Source organism: Nansenia antarctica (genome assembly GCF_963989245.1).
Source record: "Nansenia antarctica genome assembly, chromosome: 3".
Lineage (NCBI taxonomy): Eukaryota > Metazoa > Chordata > Actinopteri > Argentiniformes > Microstomatidae > Nansenia > Nansenia antarctica.
In genome coordinates, this window is record NC_137688.1 from 566166 (window position 1) to 578665 (window position 12500).

General features: G+C 46.6%; 1 protein-coding gene across 2 annotated transcripts in view; it reads left to right on the forward strand.

Moving 5' to 3' along the window:
- Positions 1–12500, forward strand: part of anxa5b (annexin A5b) — a 42543-nt gene that overhangs the window by 516 nt on the left and 29527 nt on the right. For both annotated transcript variants that reach the window (XM_080526642.1, XM_080526641.1), the window contains exons 2-6: positions 1–30; positions 10512–10596; positions 11196–11290; positions 11952–12065; positions 12434–12500. The exon at positions 1–30 is cut by the window's left edge and continues 19 nt beyond it; the exon at positions 12434–12500 is cut by the window's right edge and continues 24 nt beyond it. In XM_080526642.1, the coding sequence (XP_080382768.1) occupies positions 28–30; positions 10512–10596; positions 11196–11290; positions 11952–12065; positions 12434–12500 (364 nt within the window). In that variant the 5' untranslated portion in view covers positions 1–27. The remainder of the gene's footprint in view (positions 31–10511; positions 10597–11195; positions 11291–11951; positions 12066–12433) is intronic.

Consider the following 12500-nt stretch of genomic DNA (forward strand, 5'->3'; position numbering starts at 1 on the left):
TGAATAAAACCGAACTCGACTGTCAGGATGGTGAGGAAACTCTGTTACGTTTTTGTTTTCCAAAACTGATCACGTGAAGGAAAAACTAACTTAAAGTGAATAAGAGTGCAATATGAATATGATTCCGTTATTTATGCAAATGGTTTATTTTGACATTTGACTTTTCACTTTGACAGCCTATCCGAAACCCGACCCGCGGCAACGCCTTTTACACCCTATGACATTATTAATATTCACTAGCTTGGCTTTTATCTACAACAGTATTGAGTATTGGCAGTGTTGAAAATACAAATAATGAACTATAATTCCGTTAATTATGCGAATGTGAAGCAAGACCTCACAATGAAACCTATTTTTACTGACTGTAGCTACGCATTGAAGCTGTGAACCGACTCTTTGAGTTATCTAATCTAGTGTAAACGTTGTTATGTTTTACTGCTAAAAGCTGTTGTTAATGAGGAACATACTTCTCAGTTTATGGCCTTTTGTGTGTGTGTGTGTGTGTGTGTGTGTGTGTGTGTGTGTGTGTGTGTGTGTGTGTGTGTGTGTGTGTGTGTGTGTGTGTGTCAGGGGGAGGGCACAGGGGCTGTATATGGGGAAGTTCAGTGTATGACTCATATGTGTGTGGGCTTTACTCCATCTAGGATGGGTCCCCCTCCCTCCCCTCCCCCCCTCCCTCCCTCCCCTTCCCTCTCTCGCTCTCCCCCATTTCTGGAAGACTTTTTCCGACTTAGTAATGGAAACAGACGGATCTCTCCCTCTTTTTCCCCTCTCTCTCCCTCACTCTTCCTCTCTCTTCCTCCCCCCCACTTTCTCTCTCTCTTTCTCCCCCCCCTCTCTCTCTCTCTCTCTTTCTCCCCCCCCCTCTCTCTCTCTCCCTCCTCCTCTCTCTCCCTCTCTCTCTCCCTCTCTCTCTCCCTCCCTCCTCCTCTCCCTCCCTCCCTCCCTCCTCCTCTCTCTCTCTCTCCCTCCCTCCCTCCCTCCCTCCCTCCTCCTCTCTCTCCCTCCTCCTCTCTCTCTCCCTCCCTCCTCTCTCTCTCCCTCCTCCTCTCTCTCTCCCTCCCTCCTCTCTCTCTCTCTCCCTCCTCCTCTCTCTCTCTCCCTCCTCTTCTCTCTTCCTCCCTCCCTCCTCCTCTCTCCCTCCCTCCTCCTCTCTCTCCCTCCCTCCCTCCTCCTCTCTCTCTCCCTCCCTCCCTCCCCAGTCAGACAGGCAGGGTGGGGTCAGCAGACTTGACCACAGAGGAGAGTAAATAAAACAGGACGGTTTGTGCATTTGCTTAGTTTTGTAATTATTCAAAATGTATCGCCCTGGTAACCAACGCCCCCGCCCCCCCAGTCAGAGAGCTGTGCTACTAGACTAGATCTCTGAAACGTCAGTTGACTGTAAACTTTTTTTTATCTGAGGTATAAACCAGCCAGCGTCTGTTAGAGTTGTTGTTTTCTGGACCAGATCCAGGGTCAGCTGACATCAACCTCTCAGCCAGAGAGAGGGAACAACCTACTAAAACTAACTGATCCTAAGAGCACTTTACTAAATTACTTTAGTACTCAGTAGTTTAGTAGTAACAACTTATTTTAATACTAAAAGAGTATTTTAAAAGGGGGCTACTACTGCCTCTACTTCCTCTTAACTGTTGATGAGGGACGCTTGGCTGAGCGGGGGACCGTTGTCCCCGGCAACGGCTAGGCCCATAAATGTAGGTGGGGGTCAGGAGATAAGGCCTGAGCGTGCCAGGGGAGCGTAGAGATACAGGAAGTGGAACAGTGATTTATGTGAAGGGTGGGGGGCCCAACCGGGCTTGTTGTGTCAACGCTACTGTCTCTTTCATCACCTGTTCTCTCTTCTATCTCTCTCTCTCTCTCTCTCTCCCTCTCTCTCTCTCTCCCTCTCTCTCTCTCTCTCTCTCTCTCTCTCTCTCTGTCAATCTTTCTCTACCATCCACTCTCTCCCTCTCTCTCTCTCTCTCTCTACCATCCACTCTCTCTCTCTCTTTCTCTTTATCTCACAGACATTCTCTCTCTGTCAATCTCTCTATACCATCCACTCATCCACACATCCACACATTCTCTCTCTCTCTCTGTCTCTCTCTCTCTCGCTCTCTCTCTCTCTGTCTCTCTCGTGTCTGAACGTGTCTATAGACACACAGAGAGGCGAGGGGCTCAGTAATGTTTGCAGTAGGACGCAGCTGACTCAGGGCCTATAGGGGCGGGCTCGGGGTTGTGTGTGTGTGTGTGTGTGTGTCATCATTCCTGGTTGATTGCCTCCTCTACACTTCTCCTGTTCTCCTGTTTGTCTCACGAGCCACCAGCGCCTTGATTAGATCTCAGTCAGCTTGTGATGCTGTGTGTGTGTGTGTGTGTGTTTTCCTGACATTCCTCCTCACACTGACACACAGTACCGTGGTTGTTATAGCAACTTGTTTTTTGGGCATTCCAAATTTCCGCAGTCTGAATTCCGTCCTGCCCACCATTCCATCGAAGACATTCCCGTGGTTCCTCCTCCTTAAAACAATGTGGCCATGAGACAACGAGGCCATTAAACTACACAAGTCTTCGTGTTGTGCTAGCCAATCAGTCTACATGTTTATGCTAACTAGCTAATAAGTCTGTTGACCCGGTTTAAAACAGTGAGTAAGTAAGCATGTATCCATGAGATAACGGCCCTTAGGGGACAGGAGCCTATCTCCTGTTTCCGTAGCGTGAGGCGGCTTGATGTACAAGTAAGTACACCGCCCCTGGACATGAGGCTGGTATGTCGCAGGGTCTTACACCCCCCCCCAATCCAACCCTTAATGCCGAGTGCCAAAGCAGGGAGGCATCGGGTACCATGTTTATAGTCTTTGGTGGTACGACTCGGCCGGGGATCGAACTCACGACCTCCCGATCTCAGGGCGGTCTCACTCTAACCACAAGGCCACTGAGCTGGTTTAAACAGTAACAAGCCAGTCGAACATGATTACAATGTTATCACAGCATCCAACTCCCAGGTACGCCCTCCCTCTCCCAGGTGACTGAGTGTGTGTGTGTGTGTGTGTAACTGTGTGTGTAACTGTGTGTGTGTGTGTGTTGGTGAACAAGGTGCAGTAATGAGGTGCTGCTGAAAGCAGAGTGTGTGTGTGTGTGTGTGTGTGTGTGTGTGTGTGCGCGGGTGTGTGTGTGTGAGTGTGTGTGTGTGTGTGTGTGTAGACAGATAATGAGGTTGTGTGAATCTAAAGTTGTGTCCCCCCGGGATGGGCTGTTGAGACCAGAGAACCCCTCCCCTCTCAACCACCACCTGCATCTCCCTGCTAACAGCTAAACACTGGGCTAGCTAGCTAGCTAATCCCCATGGCAACGCTGCACAACGCAGCTAGCCAACACGTCATAACGCCACTACCGCACACAGCCATGTACAGCTGCTACAGGCAGAGCATAGAAAGAGAACGACAGAACGAAGTGACTGACAGGATAGAATGATACTATTTCTATTTCTAAAGCCTTATAAAAAGGGTCTTATCTACGCTACATGGACCAAAGTATTGGGACAGCCGAACATGACAGCCATTATGTGCCTGTTGAACTTCTCATTCCAAAAACCACAGGCGTTAATGTGGAGTTGGTCCCACCGTTGCTGCTATAACAACGTCCACTCTTCTGGGAAGAAGTTCTCCCAGACCGAACACGGCAAACCCATGTCATTATGGACCTCACCTTGTGGATGACCCATGTCATTATGGACCGCACCTTGTGTGTGGGGGTGTTGTCATGCTGCTGGACCTGGAAAGGGCCTTCCCCAAACTGTCGCCACAAAGTTGGAAGCGTACAAATCTTTTTTGTATGTCAGGCTATGACAGTTGGGTATGACAGGCTATGACAGTTGGGTATGACAGGCTATGACAGTTGGGTATGACAGACTATGACAGTTGGGTATGACAGACTATGACAGTTGGGTATGACAGACTATGACAGTTGGGTATGACAGACTATGACAGTTGGGTATGACAGACTATGACAGTTGGGTATGACAGACTATGACAGTTGGGTATGACAGACTATGACAGTTGGGTATGACAGACTATGACAGTTGGGTATGACAGACTATGACAGTTGGGTATGACAGACTATGACAGTTGGGTATGTCAGACTATGACAGTTGGGTATGACAGACTATGACAGTTGGGTATGTCAGACTATGACAGTTGGGTATGTCAGACTATGACAGTTGGGTATGACAGACTATGACAGTTGGGTATGTCAGGCTATGACAGTTGGGTATGACAGACTATGACAGTTGGGTATGTCAGACTATGACAGTTGGGTATGACAGACTATGACAGTTGGGTATGACAGACTATGACAGTTGGGTATGACAGACTATGACAGTTGGGTATGACAGACTATGACAGTTGGGTATGACAGACTATGACAGTTGGGTATGACAGACTATGACAGTTGGGTATGACAGACTATGACAGTTGGGTATGACAGACTATGACAGTTGGGTATGACAGACTATGACAGTTGGGTATGACAGACTATGACAGTTGGGTATGTCAGACTATGACAGTTGGGTATGTCAGACTATGACAGTTGGGTATGACAGACTATGACAGTTGGGTATGACAGACTATGACAGTTGGGTATGACAGACTATGACAGTTGGGTATGACAGACTATGACAGTTGGGTATGACAGACTATGACAGTTGGGTATGACAGACTATGACAGTTGGGTATGACAGACTATGACAGTTGGGTATGACAGACTATGACAGTTGGGTATGACAGACTATGACAGTTGGGTATGACAGACTATGACAGTTGGGTATGTCAGGCTATGACAGTTGGGTATGACAGACTATGACAGTTGGGTATGTCAGACTATGACAGTTGGGTATGTCAGACTATGACAGTTGGGTATGACAGACTATGACAGTTGGGTATGACAGACTATGACAGTTGGGTATGACAGACTATGACAGTTGGGTATGACAGACTATGACAGTTGGGTATGTCAGACTATGACAGTTGGGTATGACAGACTATGACAGTTGGGTATGACAGACTATGACAGTTGGGTATGACAGACTATGACAGTTGGGTATGACAGACTATGACAGTTGGGTATGACAGACTATGACAGTTGGGTATGACAGACTATGACAGTTGGGTATGACAGACTATGACAGTTGGGTATGACAGACTATGACAGTTGGGTATGACAGACTATGACAGTTGGGTATGTCAGACTATGACAGTTGGGTATGACAGACTATGACAGTTGGGTATGACAGACTATGACAGTTGGGTATGACAGACTATGACAGTTGGGTATGTCAGACTATGACAGTTGGGTATGACAGACTATGACAGTTGGGTATGACAGACTATGACAGTTGGGTATGACAGACTATGACAGTTGGGTATGACAGACTATGACAGTTGGGTATGACAGGCTATGACAGTTGGGTATGACAGGCTATGACAGTTGGGTATGACAGACTATGACAGTTGGGTATGACAGACTATGACAGTTGGGTATGTCAGACTATGACAGTTGGGTATGACAGACTATGACAGTTGGGTATGACAGACTATGACAGTTGGGTATGACAGACTATGACAGTTGGGTATGACAGACTATGACAGTTGGGTATGACAGACTATGACAGTTGGGTATGACAGACTATGACAGTTGGGTATGACAGACTATGACAGTTGGGTATGACAGACTATGACAGTTGGGTATGACAGACTATGACAGTTGGGTATGTCAGACTATGACAGTTGGGTATGTCAGACTATGACAGTTGGGTATGACAGACTATGACAGTTGGGTATGTCAGACTATGACAGTTGGGTATGACAGACTATGACAGTTGGGTATGACAGACTATGACAGTTGGGTATGACAGACTATGACAGTTGGGTATGACAGACTATGACAGTTGGGTATGACAGACTATGACAGTTGGGTATGACAGACTATGACAGTTGGGTATGACAGACTATGACAGTTGGGTATGTCAGACTATGACAGTTGGGTATGACAGACTATGACAGTTGGGTATGTCAGACTATGACAGTTGGGTATGTCAGACTATGACAGTTGGGTATGACAGACTATGACAGTTGGGTATGACAGGCTATGACAGTTGGGTATGACAGACTATGACAGTTGGGTATGTCAGGCTATGACAGTTGGGTATGTCAGACTATGACAGTTGGGTATGACAGACTATGACAGTTGGGTATGACAGACTATGACAGTTGGGTATGACAGACTATGACAGTTGGGTATGACAGACTATGACAGTTGGGTATGACAGACTATGACAGTTGGGTATGACAGACTATGACAGTTGGGTATGACAGACTATGACAGTTGGGTATGACAGACTATGACAGTTGGGTATGTCAGACTATGACAGTTGGGTATGTCAGACTATGACAGTTGGGTATGACAGACTATGACAGTTGGGTATGACAGACTATGACAGTTGGGTATGACAGACTATGACAGTTGGGTATGACAGACTATGACAGTTGGGTATGTCAGACTATGACAGTTGGGTATGACAGACTATGACAGTTGGGTATGACAGACTATGACAGTTGGGTATGACAGACTATGACAGTTGGGTATGACAGACTATGACAGTTGGGTATGACAGACTATGACAGTTGGGTATGACAGACTATGACAGTTGGGTATGACAGACTATGACAGTTGGGTATGACAGACTATGACAGTTGGGTATGACAGACTATGACAGTTGGGTATGTCAGACTATGACAGTTGGGTATGACAGACTATGACAGTTGGGTATGTCAGACTATGACAGTTGGGTATGACAGACTATGACAGTTGGGTATGACAGACTATGACAGTTGGGTATGTCAGACTATGACAGTTGGGTATGACAGACTATGACAGTTGGGTATGACAGACTATGACAGTTGGGTATGACAGACTATGACAGTTGGGTATGACAGACTATGACAGTTGGGTATGTCAGACTATGACAGTTGGGTATGACAGACTATGACAGTTGGGTATGTCAGACTATGACAGTTGGGTATGACAGACTATGACAGTTGGGTATGACAGACTATGACAGTTGGGTATGTCAGACTATGACAGTTGGGTATGACAGACTATGACAGTTGGGTATGACAGACTATGACAGTTGGGTATGTCAGACTATGACAGTTGGGTATGTCAGACTATGACAGTTGGGTATGTCAGACTATGACAGTTGGGTATGACAGACTATGACAGTTGGGTATGACAGGCTATGACAGTTGGGTATGACAGGCTATGACAGTTGGGTATGACAGACTATGACAGTTGGGTATGACAGACTATGACAGTTGGGTATGTCAGACTATGACAGTTGGGTATGTCAGACTATGACAGTTGGGTATGACAGACTATGACAGTTGGGTATGACAGACTATGACAGTTGGGTATGACAGGCTATGACAGTTGGGTATGTCAGACTATGACAGTTGGGTATGACAGACTATGACAGTTGGGTATGACAGACTATGACAGTTGGGTATGACAGACTATGACAGTTGGGTATGACAGACTATGACAGTTGGGTATGACAGACTATGACAGTTGGGTATGACAGACTATGACAGTTGGGTATGTCAGACTATGACAGTTGGGTATGTCAGACTATGACAGTTGGGTATGACAGACTATGACAGTTGGGTATGTCAGACTATGACAGTTGGGTATGTCAGACTATGACAGTTGGGTATGACAGACTATGACAGTTGGGTATGACAGACTATGACAGTTGGGTATGTCAGACTATGACAGTTGGGTATGACAGACTATGACAGTTGGGTATGTCAGACTATGACAGTTGGGTATGTCAGACTATGACAGTTGGGTATGTCAGACTATGACAGTTGGGTATGACAGACTATGACAGTTGGGTATGACAGACTATGACAGTTGGGTATGACAGACTATGACAGTTGGGTATGTCAGACTATGACAGTTGGGTATGACAGACTATGACAGTTGGGTATGACAGACTATGACAGTTGGGTATGACAGACTATGACAGTTGGGTATGTCAGACTATGACAGTTGGGTATGTCAGACTATGACAGTTGGGTATGTCAGACTATGACAGTTGGGTATGTCAGACTATGACAGTTGGGTATGACAGACTATGACAGTTGGGTATGACAGACTATGACAGTTGGGTATGACAGACTATGACAGTTGGGTATGACAGACTATGACAGTTGGGTATGACAGACTATGACAGTTGGGTATGTCAGACTATGACAGTTGGGTATGACAGACTATGACAGTTGGGTATGTCAGACTATGACAGTTGGGTATGACAGACTATGACAGTTGGGTATGACAGACTATGACAGTTGGGTATGACAGACTATGACAGTTGGGTATGTCAGACTATGACAGTTGGGTATGACAGACTATGACAGTTGGGTATGACAGACTATGACAGTTGGGTATGACAGACTATGACAGTTGGGTATGACAGACTATGACAGTTGGGTATGACAGACTATGACAGTTGGGTATGACAGACTATGACAGTTGGGTATGACAGACTATGACAGTTGGGTATGACAGACTATGACAGTTGGGTATGACAGACTATGACAGTTGGGTATGACAGACTATGACAGTTGGGTATGACAGACTATGACAGTTGGGTATGACAGACTATGACAGTTGGGTATGACAGACTATGACAGTTGGGTATGACAGACTATGACAGTTGGGTATGACAGACTATGACAGTTGGGTATGACAGACTATGACAGTTGGGTATGACAGACTATGACAGTTGGGTATGTCAGGCTATGACAGTTGGGTATGACAGACTATGACAGTTGGGTATGTCAGACTATGACAGTTGGGTATGACAGACTATGACAGTTGGGTATGTCAGACTATGACAGTTGGGTATGACAGACTATGACAGTTGGGTATGACAGACTATGACAGTTGGGTATGTCAGACTATGACAGTTGGGTATGTCAGACTATGACAGTTGGGTATGTCAGACTATGACAGTTGGGTATGACAGACTATGACAGTTGGGTATGACAGACTATGACAGTTGGGTATGACAGACTATGACAGTTGGGTATGACAGACTATGACAGTTGGGTATGTCAGACTATGACAGTTGGGTATCAGACTATGACAGTTGGGTATGACAGACTATGACAGTTGGGTATGACAGACTATGACAGTTGGGTATGACAGACTATGACAGTTGGGTATGACAGACTATGACAGTTGGGTATGTCAGGCTATGACAGTTGAGTAAGTAAGTAAGTAAGTAAAGCTAATTAAGATGTCCCTTCACTGGAACTAAGGGGCCTAGTCCAACCCATGACAGCAGCCCCAGAGCAGAACTGTGTCCACATACCGTACTTTGGTCCATAATAGTGGATAATTCTGTGTTACATCAGCGGGCTCACGGTCCTGTCCTGAGCCACAACATCACATGTTTCCTCTTGTGACATTAAATACACTGGTGGTGACAGAGACACACAACACTGATGTGGGTGGCTCAACTAACACACACACACACACACACACACACACACACACACACACACACACACACACACAAACACACTGTTACACCAGACAGTTAGTAGCTGTGAACAGGTGGTGCATAGTACGCCTTATTACAGGGTCTATATATATAACCTAGACACACACACACACACACACACACACACACACATATAAATATATTCTACAACAGTATGTTTGGATACTGGATTCTGATTGGCTAGCAACAGTGGTAAATATCCCCCAACAACCCACAGTTCAGACCGCATCTCCAGTATCAATGCGCCTCCCAATCAGTCTGATTAAGAACACCTGTGCTGACCTACAATGCAATGGTTGATCTGGTTTATGGGACTCTATTCTGTGGCGGAAGGATATATGTATTCTGAAACAATTAATGATTGTAAATACATGAAGGTAATGTTACAACTGTGTATTTATTCTTTATATTATGTGGTGGCTGTTGTAGAAAATCAATTTACCATTGGAGGGCGGGGGTGTCGACTCATTTACCACTGTACAGGGTTTTCCTACTCGGCTTCGCCTCGTGCCACAACTCTGTACCAGTGGTGAATGAGTCCACAACCCCCTTCCTCTCATGGTACATTGCTTCCATATATTACAAGGTCTATGATCAAATATAGGAGCATATGTTGGCACTAGATGGGTATCCAGAGACTGTCTTTCTACTTTCCTTTACGATGTTTATTCAACAGAAATACACACACACACACACACACACACACACACACACACACACACACACTAGGGGTTGTTATCACATTGTCATCATGAAAAGTCAACATTGAAGAACTGTCGTAACACTCATGTTCATGACAGTTGAGTCACTGACGCTGGTCCTGTCAGGTGTGCAGGCTCACAGTCCTCCTCTCTCCTGTCCTGTCCTCTGATTGGCTACTCACAGTCCTCCTCTCTCCTGATAGGCCAGCAGAGGCACCGTGAGAGCCAGCGGCAACTTCAACGCCAACGAGGATGCTGGGACGCTGTACAAGGCCATGAAAGGGCTGGGTGAGTGTGTGTGTGTGTGTGTGTGTGTGTGTGTGTGGGTGTTCTGTGTGGGTGGGTTAGGGTGATGTGTATATAATGATGTTGTAAGAGTTAGGGTTAGTGTGTGTGTGTGTGTGTGTGTGTGTATATATAATTGGATGTTGTCAGGGTTAGAGTGTGTGTGTGTGTGTGTGAGTATATAATTGGATGTTGTAAGGGTTAGTGTGTGTGTGTGTGTGTGTGTGTGTGTGTGTGTGTGTGTGTGGGTAGACAGTGTTTCTCAGTGGAATGTTCTGACAGGAGCAGAGAGGAAGTCCCTCTTTTATCAACCAATCACAGCGTCCGTCTCCTGGGAGTTCCGCCCAGCTGTTCCACTCACATTCCTCTGTCATGAGGTCATCAACTTGGTGTTCCACAAGAAAAAAACTAAAACATAAAACAGTTATTATACGTAGCCTGCCGTGGCTGCGTTCGTAAATTCGCTCTGAGAGTGCCGGAGCGCACACACAGGGTTCAACAATGCCATAAAGGGACCAAGTCTTTTGATTGGATTTGGATTATATATACAGGTTGTTATTGCCGTAGCGACGGATGGGTAACCATGGTTGTTGTTGCCGTAGGGACCGATGAGGACTCCATCCTGCAGCTGTTGACCGCGCGCAGCAACGCCCAGAGACAGCTGATCAAAGCTGCCTACAAGACCCTGCACGGCAAGGTTAGACCGCAACACAACCACAACACCACCACACAACCACAACACAACCACAACACCACAACACCACCACAACACGACCACAACACCACCACAACACCACCACACAACCACAACACGACCACAACACGACCACACAACCACAACACGACCACAACACGACCACACAACCACAACACGACCACAACACCACCACACAACCACAACACCACCACAACACCACCACACAACCACAACACGACCACAACACGACCACACAACCACAACACGACCACAACACGACCACACAACCACAACACGACCACAACACCACCACACAACCACAACACCACCACAACACGACCACAACACCACCACACAACCACAACACGACCACAACACCACCACACAACCACAACACGACCACAACACGACCACACGACCACAACACCACCACAACACAACCACAACACCACCACACAACCACAACGCGACCACAACACGACCACAACACCACCACACAACCACAACACGACCACACGACCCTGCACGGCAAGGTTAGACCACAACACGACCAGAGTAGAACATAATCAATCTCTCTCTCCGCCCCTCCCCCTCCCTCCCTCCCCCCCCCCCCCTGCCACCCTCTCCCCCCCTCCTCTCTCTCCCCCCCCCCCCCTCCCAGGACCTGGTGGGGGATCTGAAGGGGGAGCTCGGGGGGAAGTTTGAGACGCTCGTCGTGGGTCTGATGACTGCGCCCCTCCCCTATGATGTCACTCTGCTACGCCACGCCCTCAAGGTACACACACACACACACACACACACACACACACTGTCACATCCCCTATCCCCTATGATGTCACACTGCTACGCAACGCCATCAAGATAGGACAGACAGACAGACAGACAGATACAAATAGGTAAGGTAGATAGACATATAGATATATTGATAAATAGACAGACAGACAGACAGATGTGTAGATAGATAGATGGATAGATAGATAGATACAGACAGACAGACAGACAGATAGATGTGTAGATGTGTAGATAGATACATAGATAGATGTGTAGATAGATACATACATACATACATAGATAGATAGATAGATGGATAGATAGATATAGTATATAGATAGATATAGTGTAATGTTGTCCTCCTGCCTGCAGGGGGCAGGCACAGATGAGAAGGTGCTGGTGGAGGTCCTGGCGTCCAGAACACCCCAGCAGGTCAAGG